Consider the following 18413-nt stretch of genomic DNA (forward strand, 5'->3'; position numbering starts at 1 on the left):
CGCTGTATACGCTCTGTTCTGGGACAGATGCTTGTCAAGTAGACAAACCCCTTGATCTTGAGATGTCTCTGTCTGGCCCTAGAGCAGCGCCCACGCCTGAACAGGGCTCACCCTTTGCTCAGATCTAATCAGCAGCCTTTCCCGGCCAGTCTAGACTCAGGGGAGGGAGGATGTATGGTCACAGATACACTCTGTGTGTCTGATTTGTTTGGAGGGTGGGAGGGAGAGGGGAAGGAAAGGGAGGTGCCAGACAACCTAATCTTATTTGGAGGTCAAATCCAAAGGTTTTTATGATGGTTTAAGGGGAATTTTGCCTGAATAGGAAATTAATAGAGACTTAGAGGTTTGCCTTTGGTTTTATATTTACTGAGCAGTCATCCTGGGAGCTTGGTATGTGGAGGCTGTGTGTTAGTAGCCATCACTGTGTCACGTTGCCTCTTGATTTCTTGTTGTGAATGCTTTCTTTTGAAAGTATCCTTGCCATTAGAGTCACGTGAGCAGCTGTATACAAAAAGCTAAATTATAAGGCATCAGTGTATCCTTTCCAGCTTCCTACCTTGCTATAGGTCCACAGCAGGTAAACCATCAGTCTTCTGAAACTCAGCTATTATAAAAGACGTAAGGAGCTTGTTAGTTGTTTAAAAGTAATTTTCTGTTGCAGGCTTAATTGTGACAAGCGTGGTCCATGTTACTTTCTGGACTGTCTCCAGAAGTATTTCAAGAACTGATCTTTTTATTTATGGGTTCTACTTACGGATCACGTGGCCATTGTCAACTCTTGCAGAAGAAGGAGTTCTCCCTGCTCAAATAACAGTTATGTATATCCCAGAGCCTTGCTATTAAACACTAGCTCATTCTGTTGCATGTATGCTTTCAGCTGTTTGTCTCTCTGTTGCACTGATTGTATGCTTTGATCTTATCCTACCAGACAGGAGACACTTTATTCAGTACCACTGCCCTCATTTGCATATATTCAATGTGATAGCAATAGTAGGGCAGAGACCTGTGGGAGAAAATTATGTCTGATAGCAGAGAGGTAGTGGAAATCACAATCCTAACAGCATAAAGCCAAAGATCACCCAATACCAACTGACTCTGCATTGTTGCTGTAGCCTCCTGTTGTTTGCATCCCACAGGACCGGGGCAGTGACGTTGCTGGAATGACACCTCTGTGCACCAGCTGTGGATGTGTTTTGTTGCACTGGCGTTGGAGGAGTGACACCTTGATGCCTCCTGGGTGACTGGCAGTGACTTGGGACTGTGCTGCAAGCCTGCCTGGAGGCTCCATCCAGAGCAGGACTGGTGCTGAAGGGTGGCTCTTGTCACTGTCAGCCCTGCTGAGGTCAATGCTGCTGCTTAGAGGAGGGGCAGGGGATGTGCCTACTTCACTCTGGGCAGGCCAGAGCTACAGAAATCCCCTCCAGTGATTTCTGGACTGAGTTTAGTAGATATATCTGAGGGGAAACTTGTGCCTTGTGTAAGCGACCTTGCTGACCGAGAGCTACAGAGTGAGTTTTAACTCTTCTGTCCTCTGTCATCTGAATGTTTAAACTGTTACCTCAATGTTTTATTAACAGCAATTTTAAAATTTAATAGTTTTATTCTATGTTGAAAAGCACTTTTGCACCAGTTCCCAAGAGGGGGATGACAGTAAGAATGCTTGACTGTGTTTTTCAGATTGGTTAGGTTAATGTTTTTCATGTTAACGAACACATGCTAAGATCTTATTAGACAGTGTGTCTGTGGGCAAAGTTCCTGTTGATCCCACTGGGGAGTTTTAACTGAGTCAAAGAGTTGCAGGATCAGGTCATTATTGTATCATTTTAGAAAATTATTGTGACCTCCATTTAACAGTAAAATGTTTGTCAGAACAAGTGAAGAAACATATTCCTGTATTCTGAGCTTTTAGTCTACAGCCCATAGCCTGAGTTTGGAGGTCCAAACACATAAACAGAGGCTACCCCAGTGGAGGTTGCTTTTGAAATAATATACGATTAGTTTGAGGAATAATAGTACAATTACCCTCTGCTTAAAATAAAATTAAAAATTTAAGAAGGACTGGCAAGGTCCTGGAGTGCGTTGAGGAATGGCCAGCAATAGAAACCAACACAGCATTACAGAAGGTGAGACAGATAGCGTTAATCACCGATGGTGGTTGTCCCACAGAGAGGGAGGTTGGTGGTAGCAGTGATTTATTGCAGAGGGCAGTTCAGCCCTTGTACTATTCCTAGACAAGGCTCTGAATTTAAGTGACACACTCTTAACTCATTTTTTGGAAACCAAATTTAGGTGCTTGAGTCATGTAGATGTTTTTGAAATTACTCCTGTCTTTCTGTCAGCCGTTTCTACATGGCTGATCTTGGAAGACACAGCACCTACTGGCTTCTGTACAGTTCGGTAGGAGCTGGGAGCTGGAAGTGTCAAGAGGTCGGTGGATACCTGCCGGCAATTACAGTATGGAAAAGGATGATCTGATGCGCCTGGGGTGTTTCTGGAGCTGCTGTGCTTGTGCTGTTGGTCTCTGCATGCACCTTGAGTCAGAGGCACCCGGAATGTGTCATCTCTACTGTGCGTGTGCACACATCCACCTTGCAGCCCAGAGACCTTGGGCTTGCTGGTCATAGTCCCTCTGCACGTGTTCACTGGCCCTTTCTCAGGGATTTCCCAACATCATGCAGCCAGAAATCTGGTAAAATACCGTGTGGAGTGGGAGCGAAGACACGACGGGAGTGTCAAACCGAACCCAAGCTGTATGTGCTGGGTAGCTCAGCCTTCCCTGTGACCCCAAGCTATGCAGGCAGCGAGGCATTTTAACAAATCTTCAAGGCTGGGGCTACTACTGGGGCTGGCTAACAACCCTCCCTGGGTCTGGGGTCCCTCTCATCCCCAGGGGCTCAATCAGGCACTTGGGCTAGGGTAGATAGGCAGATAAGTAGGCATTGGAGAGAGGATAAGTAGGCTAATGTAGGAGAATCTGTCTCTGCTGAATTAGTCCAGGTGGCATGAAGAAGTGTATTGTTTTTTCATATCAAGGATGTCAGATATGGATTTGTGATCCTGATACTGCATAATCAATTCTCTCCCCTCTGCCGTGCTTTGTCAGGAGCGGTTTCGTTCATTTGCAGTCCTTGTTCACGCTTTCCTGCCTGTTTCGCTTGTCTTTATAGATTTTTATCTGAAAGTTGAAAACATTTTTGTTGATATTGGGAAGATTGTACCTGCTTTTGGAAAGAGGTGAGCGACACAACATGATGATAAAATAGCCATTTGAGATGCATTTGTTAATGCTGATAACATTAAAATGTTGCCTGGAATATTTACAGTGCAAGGGAGAGAGGAATGAGCTCCTCAAGTGTTCAGGGGCCAGTTCATCTCTTCAAACTGCTGCCATCTGAAAGTTAGGCATCTGCTCTAAATTGGCTGTCTGGGCACCCTCTGGAGACCATGGAGAGAGATGGGAATGGACAAAATCCCATCTGGAGATGTGCGTCTTAAGTACGTCTTTTGGGTCAGAACAGGGGTGGGACAGGAAGGATTGTCTCCTGGAAGTGACTGTCTCTTTCCTCTGACTACAAAGGGAGCCTAAGTGACTTCATTTAACTTACTGCCCAAGATTTAGATACTTACAGTAGGGGAAATGAATCCCAGCCCTACTAATTTGGCAGCAGAAGCCTCAATGAAAGTTAGTGGGAGTTAAGGCTCTTGAACCTTCCAAGTGCTGTAGATAATGCCGCTATTAAGTTTGATGTTTCCTGTGAGATACTTGGCTGTGTCTGGACTCACAAACGTGATTTGTCAGCTAAGCCTGAGACCAAATTCTTCCAGAGGCCTGTTATAAAAGAAGGAGAATAGTGTGATCCATGACAATGTGAAGGGTTCAGAATCCAATTTTAAGTGCAAGCCCTACAGCTATGTAGTCTGTAAGTGATAGAAAACATTATTGGGCAGCGATGTGCCAAATCTACGTGGAACATCGACCAGTCCCTTTGTTTTTGTGTGATATTTTACGTTAGAGATTACTTTCATTTTAGAGGGTATTTGAAAATATATAAATTTCTTAGGAATGCAGAGGGAATGTTGGTGGCTACATGCATTTTGCTCTCTCTTCTGGGTTCATGAGCACAGCTTTTTCTAACTGTGGTGGTTTTGTAGGATTCTGTGACCATTTAAAAGCAGGATTATTGATCTAAAAATGTAATCGCCCAGATCACAATTGAAAGGCTAGTGAAAAATGGCCTTTGGCATTTTGCCAAGCACATGAGTCCCCTGCCTTATTTTTGGCCTGACGTCTTTACCTTCTAGCGTGGAGACCCTGTGCCTCAGAAGCTTAGGGGAGCTGAGCCCTGGGACCTTTCTGGAAACTCTGCAGCCTATTAGGAGGGGCTGGATGTACACATGGTTTGGCCACTAAGATACTCCATAGTTCATAACTGAATTATGTCCTACAAATGGACTTCATTTGCCCACTGGCCTTAAATGGTGCTTCTTGTGTTGCTCATGATTCCTTGACTTGTCTTACCCCCTGGGCGGTGAGAGAGGAGAGCCTTTAGGTTTGGTTTCTTGTGCTAAGTTGAAGTGCCATGTGCTGGGGAATGCCACGGCATCGTTAGGTGAGTGGCAGCTGAGCACTCAGTGCTCCTGTTGCACGTGTTGCAGGTCAAGAGTGGGCTATTATATATATGCACACTTTTCCTCTGAGTTGCTTTTCTAGCAATTGATCTTCATCTGCTGGGCATGTAAGTGCTGCAGTTTGTTAGAGTCCTTGCTAAATACCTTCTTCAAAGAGACAGAGAGCCAATCCATGCATCTCTACCAGTACTCTTCAGTGGTGAGATACTGGAGTGCGTTTGGGTAAATGTTGCATTTTCCTTTTCTCTCATGCTTCCCTCCCCCTTCTCTGTTTTGTTTGTTTCAGGTTCTCGGCCTTTTTGGATCTACATAGTGGAAGTTGCATCTTGTGTATGGCGTGGTTAAGCTTGCAGCCTGTCACCTCGGCCTTCCTCCATTTTGGGCTGGTTACTTTTGTGCTGTTTTTGCATGGTTTGCAGGTGGATGCTGGCCTGACGGGAGACTCAACCAGTTCAGTACAAAACAGCTCGTGTTCAGGATCTTTTGACTGCAAGGAAGGTGTTATCCTGCCAATATGGTACCCAGAAAACCCATCCCTTGGGGACAAAATTGCCCGTGTTATCGTATACTTTGTAGCACTGATCTACATGTTCCTTGGAGTCTCCATCATTGCAGATCGTTTCATGGCATCTATAGAGGTCATTACATCACAAGAGAAAGAAATCACGATTAAGAAACCGAATGGAGAGACCACGACAACCACCATTCGGATTTGGAATGAAACTGTTTCCAACTTGACCCTCATGGCTCTGGGCTCCTCTGCTCCTGAGATCCTTCTGTCTCTGATAGAAGTGTGTGGGCATGGATTCATAGCTGGAGACCTGGGGCCGTCTACAATTGTTGGCAGTGCTGCTTTCAATATGTTTATCATCATTGCCATCTGTGTCTATGTGATCCCTGATGGGGAGACCAGAAAGATAAAACACCTGAGGGTTTTCTTTGTCACAGCTGCATGGAGCATCTTTGCTTACATCTGGTTGTACATGATCCTTGCTGTCTTCTCTCCAGGTGTAGTTCAGGTCTGGGAAGGTCTGCTCACACTTTTCTTCTTTCCACTTTGTGTCCTTCTGGCTTGGATAGCAGATAGACGTCTGCTTTTCTATAAGTATATGCACAAAAAGTACCGTACTGACAAGCACAGGGGCATTATCATAGAATCAGAAGGTGATCACCCTAAAGGAATTGAGATGGATGGCAAGATGATGAACTCCCACTTTCTGGATGGAAACATAGTGACTCTGGAGGGGAAGGAGGTAGATGAATCTCGCAAAGAGATGATCCGGATCCTTAAGGACCTGAAGCAAAAGCACCCAGAAAAGGACTTGGACCAGCTGGTAGAAATGGCTAACTACTATGCCTTGTCTCATCAGCAAAAGAGCAGAGCCTTTTATCGCATTCAAGCTACCAGAATGATGACGGGAGCTGGCAACATTCTGAAGAAGCATGCAGCTGAGCAAGCCAAGAAGAGCACCAGCTTGCATGAGGTGCGGCCAGATGAACCTGAGGAGTTCATCTCCAAAGTTTATTTTGACCCATGCTCCTATCAGTGTCTTGAGAACTGTGGTGCTGTTCTCTTGACAGTGGTGCGGAAAGGAGGGGACATGTCCAAGACCATCTACGTGGACTATAAAACAGAGGATGGCTCTGCCAATGCTGGTGCTGACTATGAATTCACAGAGGGGACCGTTGTCTTGAAATCAGGGGAGACCCAAAAGGAGTTCTCAGTGGGAATTATTGATGATGACATCTTTGAGGAAGATGAGCATTTCTTTGTGCGACTTAGTAACCTTCGTGTGGTGGAGAGTGAGGAACCTCCAGAGCTCAGTAACTCCCCATACCCAAAGGCCATGTTGGCTTCTCCTTGTGTGGCCACAGTGACTATACTGGATGATGACCATGCTGGCATCTTCACATTTGAGTGTGATGTTATACATGTCAGTGAGAGCATTGGTGTGATGGAAGTCAAAGTCCTAAGGACATCAGGTGCTCGGGGTACAGTCATAGTGCCATTTAGGACAGTAGAAGGGACAGCAAAAGGAGGCGGAGAAGACTTTGAAGACACTTACGGGGAGCTGGAGTTCAAGAATGATGAAACTGTGTAAGTACCCCATTCATTTCTGTTCCTGGGTCTAGTTTTGGTGTTTAACCCAACATTTTGCCTCCGTTACAGGTGAATGCTGACAAGGGACAGGCTCCTTTCTTCAGCTTTCCTTCAGTTTCCCTACTTACCTCTTTCAGGCAAGAACCGACAGCAGGATTTAAGAGCTCAAAGCTCTTGTCCCTTCCCTCTTGGGAATGACAAAGTGAAGCTTAGAAATACTGTGGGGCCCCGGGGGAGGTAGGAGGAACATATATCATTCTCTGAAGTCCTAAGGGTTAATGGAGACTTAAAGTATAGAGAGAGGAAAAAGGGCAAGCTTTTACCTGGCTGGGCAAATACAGGAAAGCCTCTTTTTTAACACCAAACATAGAGGGCACAGGAGTCTATTGCTATCCCTAGATAAAAAGTTTACAGCAGTTATTCACAGGCAAGCAAGAGCCGATCAGTAGACATGGGGCTTTAATTTCACAGGAGCAACACATGCTACCTGTGTCCCTAGTCTGCCTGTGCAACTTGCAGGTCTGCGTGGCAGCTAATTCACAGAATAGGCACAGCTGCAAGCTGTTCTGCTGGACTTGTGAAATCCTTCCAGCCTCTTTGTCCCTATGGTCTACCCATATTCCCCATGTCACCTTCTCTATGATCTCCCTGTGTCTGTTCTTTTACTACCTGTGGTTTTTCCCCTTGTAAAATACGATGGCAATTGGCAACAATGGTCTAAAGCACTGCAGCTGACAGCTTGTCCATGTGGCTCGTGACCCAGTGTTTTCATACAGAATAAAGAAGGGAAGCAGAGTAGTCTGTACCAGTCCTGTTAATTCAGCTCTTTTATTGCGTACAAAGCAGCTGATATGAAGCTTGGAGGTAATAAAGACCAGAGAGGCGATAATGTCTAATTGCTTTAAGCACCTGCTGTTAACATTAGTGGGGAATGAGACAAATCCCTTAGCTGAGAAGGGAGAGGGAGGGGGGTGTGGACCTGGTGCTAAAATTCCCTAGTGTGAGGTGCCTAGGTTCCTCTTGTTAACACCTAATCACTTGAGCCCTCAAAGAAAGAATTGTGCAGACTTGCAACCAGCATCAGAGAAAGGAAATCTTTGTACCAAGCCTCCCAGTACAGTACCCGAAAGGATGTTAGTACATTAAATGCTATGGAGTAGGGGTGCCCTAATTCAATAGCACCTTCTGCCTTAGTCCACTAAACCGTTTAATCCAGCTAATATCTGCAGTCCTAGTGCTTGATTATAACTATGTGTTCTTCCCTATGAAAGGAAGAAAAGCTCCTCATTGGCTGGGTTCAGCCACGATCAGAGATGGAAAGGGATCAGCTGTCCTCATCTGGCCTTGTCAGGGAGATGGGCTGTGCAGGTTAGTCTCCTTAATGGAGCCACAAGGTGATTTCTCTAGAGAAAGTGAAGATGAATGTCAGCTGCATGATTACAGTCTTCTGTGAGTAGACTACCTAAAATATAATGGGTACTACCTTGCTTCAGCCAGGTCTTGAAGGAAGCAGACTTTTCCTGCTTGAAAAAGACCCACCAGTGAAAGGCCAGCAGATTTGGGGTACCAGAGAAAAAGCCCATGAGCCATCTTACTCCAGACTGTGCTCCCTTTCTTTCATCTTCTGGCTGATGTAAGACTTATTTTTGCCTTTGAAAAGTGTGTCAGAAGGTCAGAGCATGCCCACATAGTTGCTTCACTTGGGTTAAAACAAATCACATTCAGCAATCCTTGTGGGACAGACGTTAATGAAACAGAAAACAAGTATGTGTAGCTTGCTTAACGCTGTGGTTTGTGACCTAGAGAAGATACCCTAGAGCACAGGTGAGACCTTTGTGGTGTACTTAAAACTGTGCCCACACCTAACGCATTAATGTGGCTTTCACTTCTGTATCAGAAGACTGCTGGGAACAAAGCCTGCTACCCACAGTGTCCATGGAGATCATGTGGCTAGAAGAGATGAATTTCTTTTGAAGCTAGAATAAATATGGCTGGCTCAACATAGCCCTTAATCAAACTGATAAGCCTAACAAGCAAGGAGATTATGTCAGCCTTTATTCACTCCTAGGTTTAATTTTAATTCTCCAGGTCTTCTGTGAATGGAGTTTTGGGCTGGAAACAGGTGAAGGTAGTTTTCAGTAATCAGCCCTTGGTCTTTAAATTCAGTGAACACAGGGCAGCTGCTGTACTTTGCCAGCTCTTCTCTGAGGTGCAGGTAGAAGCGGGTGTAGAAACCTGCAAGTGATAATGGGTGAGTTTAATCTCTTCCTTTTTATTTTTCTTTGTAAATCTGAATGCAGAAAAATAATTTTCAGCAAATATTCAGGCTGCAAACCAATTTGAGGTAATTCAGGTCTGAATTCTAGTTCTAGTTTGGGTAGATGGATGGATACAGTGTTTGGGACAGTTTTGCTGATCTAGAGGCTAGTGCATGAGTGACTAGTCGTGGTACTGCTTGGTACAAGGCTGTGTGAAGACACTGGGTCTCTGGATAGCCAGGTTGCCTGGCTGAATGTTTCAGGCATTAAATACCTGTCTCTTAAATGCCTTGCCATTGAGGGGAACCCACTGTGGGGTACTGAGGTCTCATACATGCTGAAGGGGGTCTGAGGGTCCCCAAAGCCTGGTGCAGAACAGAGGGGAAAGCAGGAAGGTTAAGATGGTCACTAGACGATGCCAAGGACAGGGAGTCAGAAAGCAGTGAGAAGGTATGTGCTTTCCACTTCAACCTAATAGTTAGGCTCTTGCTTAGGAAAGGTGAAACTTGGGCCCTAGTTTCTATGCTGGTGTAGGAGCTGCTCGTGGGTTTATACAAACTTGAGATGGAGTCCTGTCTTCCTCGCTGCTTTAGCCTTGTCATTCGCCTCGTGGAGTCACTTTGAAAAGATTTTGGACTTGTGGAGGAAGCAAATGATTTAATTGTGTCTTGCAAACACCTAAGGCAGCGCTACACTTTGCTGTGGCTGTGCATGTATGCTAAGGATCTGCAGGACTGCAGCCGCAAAGAGGCACAGATCAGTGTAAGCTTCAGCTCAGCTTGCTCTCTGGCACACGAATTAAAACGACTTCAGCTTGCATTCTGCAGCGGCAGGTGATCTGTAAGTAGTTTGTAGGTTGGCCTCCTAAAGTGTAGCAATGGCTAGATTAATCTGAGGGGCACAGGATTACACAGCATCCCTGAGGTTAAGCTATAGGAGAGGCGCTGCCATCTACCAAATCCCCAGGGCCAAGGATAAGCACTTTCCCTGAAAACTAAATGGAGAAGGGGTCTTTGCTTAAATATAACAAGATAAACTTAAATTATCTCAAGGTTGTTTTTAAGAGGCTTTCCCTAAGATATGCGGGACTGAAAAAAGGTGAGTTGATGCAAAAGATTACAGAATGAGAGGGAAATGGATCCTGCCACCGGCTCTTGCTTATTGCCTCTGTGATTCTTTCTAGACTAACACAGTCAAAGTTTCCTAACTCACATTTGGGAGGGGGCACAAGAGAAAGCAGGCTGAGATGGAGGAGGCTTGAAACAATGTCGTTATTACTGACATATGGTCCCACGCAGTGTGTGTGAGTGTATGGATGTGTATGGGTGTTGGATAACTATAAATCAAGCCATATCATCTTGAATGCTGTCATCTGTTGAGAAGGGAATTGATCAGGTCTCAAACATCTGATTACACTGCGTCTTTTTCAATGCATTTGTTATTTCCAAACTTGTGTTCCCGTGAGGGTCAGAAATGACCTAAGCAGCTGAAGCAGAATCCTAGTTCTCTTGTTGACTAAAAGGAAACTGTTAAGAAATCAAGCCCAAAACTTAGATTTTTTTATTTTTTTTATTTTTTTGCAAGATGACTGAACATTTTTCTGTTAAATGATTTTGTATGGGAATAAATGCTAGGTTCTTGAAGGTATGAAAATGTAGAAGAATGATTGACCCAGCTGCTTTATCATGTCCAAGCAATAAAGAAATCATTAAGAGCCAGCAGTAAGAAGTGAATTGGGTTTTAAAGGATTTTCTTTTTGCATAATAGAGGGAACTCCCAGAAAGTCATTAAATTTAATTTACATTTTCTCAGTTTAAATTGTTTTCTCTGTTTAAAACTGTTTAAATTCATATGGAAATCTGTCCAGGTCTTGCATTACAAAGCTTAGGAAGATGCACAAGTTACCAGTAGCTAATTGATATACCAGCTAGAAGATAAGGTGTCAAGTTCTGCTGTGGCTGTGTCACTTGTAGCAGCCATACTGAGGTTTAGGCCAAGAGATTTACTTCGTTACTTGCCTTTGTTGCTGGTTGCTCAATTACTTGCAGGACCTGAGGGTTAGTAGAGGTGTAGCTGCCTGCCCTGAGTCTGTAGTTCCCAGAGTGTTGCCTGTGGCTCAGGAAGGAACTGGATATTGAGAGATGCTGTGGTGGCAAACTGGTGATAAGTGGCCTGCAAAACCTCTTTGCTAAGTCAGCCTGGCTGAACTTTGGTAACATGTAGAAACCTACAGTGATCTATCTAGCTGTCTGTTTTAGGCAGAGATCTCGGTAACAGAAGGGCTGTCTCCTCTGTTCATACAGAGACTGCTGGAGACAAGTGGTCCTGTCTGGGTTAAGCTCATGTGGGTGCTGTGCCCCAAGGCTGGGGCAAGGTGGTTAACAACTGCCCTAGGCAGCCACCATGTGCTGCTGCTGCTGACACCTTCTCTCCTTTGTGTTGTGCCACCCTTGTTCGGTGGGAAGGTCGGTACCCCTTCTTTCTCCTTTTCCTCTCCTGCCCACCCATGGCTGGATGCAGAGATACCTGGGCTCTGACCCCTTGCTTGTAGCCCTGCCATGGTGGCTGTTGGGTAGCTGTGATAGTGGAGAAAGGCAGTTGTCTGTTTGAAGGACGTCATATTGAGGTTTGGTGCAATTAATTGTCCTTCCTTTTTGCCATTCAGTGCTTGAGGAAACTGTCAACTTAATTTTTTAATTTAATCACCTACACAGTCATGGTTGTGGCATTTTGAGGGGAATGCTGTTAATGACACTTAGCTCTTTTGCATGGTATTTCATCAGTAGAGCTCTCAAAGGGGATTGAGGGACATTTATTCCCACTTTGTACATGAGGAAAAAATGCAGAGAAAGTGACTTTTCTTCCCTCTGGATTACCCAGCAGATCAGAGGCAAAGACAGGAATGAAGCTGACCTCCCTGAACTGCTGGCCTGTGCTCTGTCCAGAGGAAGGTGTGTGTGCACCAAGCTTGTAATTTCCTCTTACTCAGGACCACAGTGAATTTATGCAGTTTCACTGACCTCTCCTCAGCTGTTGTGAATCAGATTGGTGCAGGTATAGGCCGTAGGTGAAATATCTCGCTATTCCCCTGAGCTGCCAAGAGTAAGTGTGGTTTTCAGTGCTCATTTTCCTAAATTAAATTTTAGTCACATGACATGGAGGTGTGCTGCATCTGCAGACCTTGGTTTATCTGTATCAGCTGTGATAACTCTAATTCATGACCGAGGTAGTGACAAAATTATTTTGGTAATCTAGTCTGAACTCTTGTTCAACAGCTCTGATAGAACCTGCACTGATCCTAAAGCTCTGGGCTCCAAGGAGAAGAGCCCTCAAAAAATTAAGACTAATTAGTGGTACCCCAGGCAATGAGAATTTGTTGTGTGAGGCTGGTGGTTTCCTTCTCTCAGGACATGCTTCCTTCCCATTAAAGCCTGCTTGAAATTGAATCCTCCAAACTCTTATCCAGTTTGTTTCTATCAGTGGGTAAGCTCCTTCTGGCTTTCTTGTCCTGCACCTTCACATAAATTAGAAGTTCTTGGTTCCTGTTTTAATTTATATTAAGGGAAAACAGTAGCAGCTGTCCTCCAGTTAAAAAGCCTTTCCACCACTCTGATGCCAGCAGTGAAAGGCTGTTGTATTTGCTTCTTGCTGTGAAATTCTCCTGTCAGTGCTCTTAACAGTACCAGTTTCTAGTTTAACTGAAATCCTTTACATACGCATGCACACTCTGGGTTTCTGCTGCAGTCCTGCTGTGCGGTCTAGGTGGTGTGACCTGCAGGGGATTAGTGTAAGGCCTCGGGGACTGTTCCTGGGGTGTATGTAAAATCAGCCTGCAGAAATGTGAGACCATGGCAACATCTGAGAAGAAAAGCCCTGAGCTGACCTTTACCTTCCCAGTCAGTCCCAGATAGTTGGCAGGTGTCGGAGGGACATACTTGCTGTCTGTCAGAAGGACAAATGACATCCTGTCTCGGGGACTGTGACTTCTTGCCCATCAAAGGAGGCATTTGTATGAGTTTATGTGACGGCATTAAATAGGGGAGCCCTGAAATCCCATCTCAAAAGAGAGGCGTGTGGTGGAGATCTACTCTTCAGAGCTGGTATGTGCCCTGACGTAGCAGAGAAGCCCTGGGAAGCTCATGGGTTCCTGAAGTAGGAGGGCCCTGGGAAGGGATGTTTTGGGAGGTATCAGAGGGGCAGTGATGTTCCTAGTTTAGACCAAACACAGGGAAATTCACCCTGCCAAATGACAGAATCAAGTTTTGGGTTTAGAAACAAACAACAGACCCAAATTGATCATAGATAAAACCAGTCTACTGTGACTTGGGTAAGCTTTGCCTCCTTTGTTCATACTGATTCATGCGTTACTGTGTTGAGCACCTTTGCAAATGAGTGGCTTGGACATCACACCCTTTACACACAGGTTTGCAGAGGCACAGGTCGTATTTGTTTCCCACCTATAAGAAGGAGGAGAAGGCACAGTTTGAATGATGCAGCTTCAGGGGACACGAAGAGATGCTGGGGGCAAGGCTTGGTAGACCACATATCATTCTAAGTACGTGCTGGGGTTTTTTAACCCACAGTAGGAATGTTACTCACTGTAGTATGTTTGTGACCTCCAACAGATCAGAGTGCCAGCAAAATTTCTGAGTTAAATATGAGCTTATCTTTTTCTAAGTGAGGTGAGGAGAACAGGAGAGTCTAAAATCTCCCCAGCCAGAGGTCCTCCAGCATGTTTTTCCTGTGGCTAAATAGAAGCAGCTCATCCTGGTGGAACATGGCAGCTGTTTCAAATAAGAGATGATTTACCTGTTGCTAGCAGTGTGGCTTGTTTCTTATTTACCTCATGTCAGGATAAAAGGTGATAAGAGAATTTGCTGTGCTAGCTGATAGAAGCACTGGAGACCACATTCATCCTCCATTTAGCTTCAGTGAAAGCAGCACATTTAAAGCTGGGAGGAACGTGGACTAGTAGATATTTACAGCTGTCTTAGCAGATGGGCTGTTGACAGATGAGGCCCCTCCAGTCTCTGCCTGGTTGCCAGCACGTTCTGCTGCGAGCGTTCCAGCTGAAGCCAGCCCTGGTGCGGAGCCGGCCCTGGCTGCTTGGCATGTCAGGCCCTTTGGGGGGGGTGATGCTGGAAGGGCAGCGGGGTGAAAGTCTGAACATCAGATAGGACTGGTTCTTCTTGGCAGGGTTTGCAGGGCCTGACCTGAGGAGGCTGACAGATGTCTGCCAAGCTGCCTCAAAGCTGGAGCAGCCTCACCTGGAGCTGGGCTGCAGCACCTGGAAGCCCTTCTCTGGACATCACATCCCCGACAGCCCCCACTGTGTCCTGCTGTGCTGCTTCCCAGTGCTGCTGGGGAGCCTTTCCGGGAATTAAAAAGAGCTCCCCCATGTGAGCAGGAGCCATGGCTCTGGTCTCCTTGTCCTTCTGGTAGGTGGTGAAAGGAAGGTCTCCTCTGGTGTTTTTAGGTGCTGGGGAGGAAAAAGGCTTTTCTTCTCTCCTGTGTTTGCCTCTGCAAACAAAGTTTCTGGGAGTGGTTGCTGGTGCTGCGGCTGTTGCGCTGTGTTGTAGATAGTTTAGCTGCTGCTGTGCTTCTTTGCTACTCTATGTAAAAGTATGTTGTTACAGTGAAATGGGGTAGGAATTACCTTTTGTGCCTCTGTTTTTCTTTCCACGAGATAAGCAAACCAAATGGGTCCTACCCTTGTAAAAATCCCCACCTGAGCACTGTGCGGCTCTGCTTTCATCCTTCAGAGGAAAAAAGCATGATAAAGCTATCAATATTGAATGTTGAAATTCTACTTCACTTATCTCTGCTTTACCTGTCTTCCCTCCTGTGTTGTTCTCTCCTTTAACTCATCTGCTGGAGAGTTTTGGCTTAATACTGCCGTCTCTACCTCCCTTAGTAAAGGCACCTGGACCACCATGCTGTTTAGGAGGGACGTGCCAGGACCGGCGTATTGACTGTGCCAGGCTAAATAAGCACTGAGCACTCTGTTTTCCAAGACATGAGAAATGCTGCTTTATTTTGGGGTCAGTTTTCGTTAGCTTTGATAGCTCACAGCAGTTTTCTCTTTCTGTAGGGAGCTGGGGAGGGAGAACATGTGAATTCGCAGGTTTTCCCAGATGTGTCCTGTTAGCTGGCACCACGGGAGGTGAGCAGAGCTGTGAATAATGCAAAAGCGCAGTGAATGGACTATGTATGAGCAATAACTGCTTGCCTAGCAGCCCTGCTCCCAGGGTTTGATCAGCTGTACCCTGCAGAGCAATACCTGAAAGCTGTAGCAGGGTGGAGCGATCATCTGATGTGTGCTGCTGGCATGCGAGGCTGTAGCGCTGTGGAAGCGTGAGGAGCTGTGTGTGCTTTATCTCAGTGGTGACCATGGTGCCTGTCCTATAGGATGGTCTTCATTTTCTATAATTAGTGAGTTCTTGGCGTAACTGTCTTTCTTGCTCTTTTTGCAGCCTGACAAGTGGAGCGGTGCTAGACGTGGTCTGTGGGAGTCAGAGCTGATGGCAGCTTCAGTAGGTCATTAGACTTTGTGGTGGGCAGCTGGTGCTGGCTTTCCCTTGAGGTGACAAAAGAAAAAAATGGGCTGCAGGGCCTGATAATCCCATCCTTTGAATGGTACAGAACAGCAGAAAAAGGCATAACAGATGTGACATCTCCCCTGGCTTGACAGTAAGCTGTAGACAGTGGTGGAGGAGCAGGAGAGAAGTGCAGGGTGGTTTCCTTGGTGCACAGCCCCGAGAGGAGAGGGGAAAGAGCAAAGGAGCTGTTGCATTTGGTGTTGGGAGAGCACCGGTAAGTGGACAGGTATTTTTTTTTCTCTTCTCTGTGCTCTGTAGGTAGCAGTAGGTCCCATGTGTTTTCCTGTGCAGTACTTCTGGTCAGCTGGGAGCCTGAGGAGGTGAGGTGCAGCGGTCCTGAGTGGTTATGGGGTACTGGTCCCCAGTGTGCTGCTTGCAGGGCAGCTGATAGTGCAAGCCTGGTGCTGCAGCTCCCCTGGGAAGATCTGGTTCATGAGGAAAAACTGAGTCTGGACTAAAGTGGAAAGTAAAATCCAAGGGTTGAAATGGGCTCCTGGGAGCATAGCTTTGGGGACCCAAGTGATGGAAGCACGGCTGGCCTCTGGGGAGCAAGCTGCCTTGTCTTGAGGTCACTTCGTCTCCCTGAGGGACCAGGGTAGCCATTCACAGCTCCGGGGTGTTTGAAGGCAGGACAAATGGATGGGCAGGCTGAGGGGGGAACCTCGCCAGTGTGTGCTGTAGTGACTGGAGCCCCCATTTGGCCTGGCCTGGGACTATTAATGTCCTGCCTTTGGGGACTGCTTTTCAGGGCCTTTTCTAAGGAGGCTTAGGCATCCCTTGTACATCTAGCCTGGCATGTGATACCTCATGTGGTGCTGTATCTCCTGACCCTGCAGTGGGAAGGGAGCCCAGAGCCACCCGTGCAGGACAGGGACTGTCCTCAGCCAGGGATTTGTCCCTTGTGGTGCAGTGCTGTCCTGGGCGGCAGGAGAGGGAGTTTCATGGGGCTGTAAGCTTGCTAAGGAGAGGCCCGAGGAACAAGTACGCAGAAACAACAAACTTCGGCTAAGGGTACTGCCCTTCCAATTTTTTGGGCGGGGATGATTTTTTTTAAGTGAATTGCTGCACAGAGTAATGATCTGCTCCCCAGAGGGTACATCTAATGGAATTAAAGGGTATCTCTATCTTGTTCTGGGCGCTGAGAGCTTCCTCGAACTGCTGCCCAGAATACTTGTGAGACACCCTATAATTCAATTAGAAGTACCCTCCAGGGAGCATATAATTATATCATATCTATGAAACGTAATGACAGCCCCCTCGTATCACATGGTAAGCAACTCTCTGCTGCTGCCCAGAACCTTTCACCGGTAAGGAACTAATCTGCTTAGCGCAGATTGAACTCGGTGGTGTACAGCACTTACCCAAATGCTTCTGAAGGGAATCCCTGCCAGCGGAATAAACCTGTTAGCAGCACATGAGCATTGCCGCCCTCGCATCCCTCTTCTCAACCCTTGGACCACTCTGACCAGGGTTGCTTGCTTCCACCCTTGCCATCTTCTCTGAAGCTTCCCAGGAATTTTGAAGGATGGGAAGCTTGCTTTAACCCTTTAAATTTGTATTTTTTCTCCTTGTTGGGTAGTAATAGCCTGTGATGGAGTGTGCTGAAGGGATTGAGCTCCATAGCAGGCAGTGTCCTACCTTCCTGCTGCTACCCTGTAAAATTTTGATACAAGTTGTGATGTTCTGGGGAGAGAAATAATTGTAGTGCCAATTGAAACACAGCAGCCTCTGGTGTGAACTGCAGCATCTGGAGCAGTTTAAGGCTAGAAGTGAGGAACACTGAATTTGACCACTGCATAGGGGACTTCCATGGGACACTGCAATTCTAATTAACTCTCACCAGAGGCCTCAGCTTAAATCAATCTGCAGAAAAACAGAGCGGGAGGGTGGGGTAGGGCCTTGGAGTGACTTTGAGTACCTAAAGAAATCCCATGGAGGAATTTCCTTCCCCACAGTAGAAGTCCACTGAGAAACAGGGTCAGCTGCCTCATGATCGAAGGATAACCCCTAGTCTGTACAGGTCTGTTGATGCACTGCCCCCAACCCTCCTGTAGTTCAGCAGCTTCAGATGGCTTTCCCAGAAAGCTCATCCACGCACATGAATAATTAAGCTTATCTACCTGTCATAAGTTTGTAGTTGCTGTGAGTGCGGTTGCATTGCTGGCTGTCAGCCCCAAGGTGTCTCTTTGCCCTCAACTCCTGGAGCTCTGAGTGAGCTGGACACCTCTGGAATACGAGATGGGAGCAGGGAAGGGAGCTTTGAGAGATGATGGAGGCAGCAGAGAAGTGAGATTTGCTCCAATTAGGAGGTGGGAGAACACTGTGCTGACCTTGAAGGCAAAGGATCTGAATCCCAATGTGTGTGTTTGACTGGTGTTTTGGGGGTGAATCACCAAAGGTGGAGCAGAGGTTTGTTTAGGTGGCATTGTTCTCTCCTTGGAGTCAATTACATGGGGAATTGCTGGCCAGGAAGGCCCTACTGGGGGTATGTCCAGGGCTCAAAGGAGCTCAGCTGTGAGTTGCGGAGTACTCTGGAGAAAGGTAGATGGCAAACAACATGGTTGGAATGAGAAGAAGAAATGGATGAGAGTTACTTGCTGGGAACCATGCGGTCTTGGTCATCTCCCCTAATGTGGGGCTGGGGCTCTGTTTCTTGCTGCAAGGCCAGTACTTCAACCAGGACTTCTCAGTTAGTGGGGATGTCTTGGAGGTGGATTGAAATTTATCTCCTGGTTCCTCTTCCACTAGCTGGTAGGAAAATAAACTTTCAGCCTTGCTGAGGCAAGCCAAGGGAAGGAGGATCTGTTTTCTGCTTCCTGCTCTTTC

General features: G+C 46.4%; 1 protein-coding gene across 1 annotated transcript; it reads left to right on the plus strand.

Moving 5' to 3' along the window:
- Positions 1-4948: 4948 nt before the first annotated feature.
- On the plus strand, positions 4949-6748 carry LOC104466878 (sodium/calcium exchanger 3). The gene has a single exon (XM_010080433.1). It carries the CDS (start codon positions 4962-4964, stop codon positions 6729-6731), a length of 1770 nt encoding a protein of 589 aa, XP_010078735.1. The 5' UTR covers positions 4949-4961; the 3' UTR covers positions 6732-6748.
- The last annotated feature ends 11665 nt before the right edge of the window (positions 6749-18413 follow it).

This window comes from Pterocles gutturalis, unplaced genomic scaffold (genome assembly GCF_000699245.1).
Source record: "Pterocles gutturalis isolate BGI_N339 unplaced genomic scaffold, ASM69924v1 scaffold14944, whole genome shotgun sequence".
Taxonomy (NCBI): domain Eukaryota; kingdom Metazoa; phylum Chordata; class Aves; order Pterocliformes; family Pteroclidae; genus Pterocles; species Pterocles gutturalis.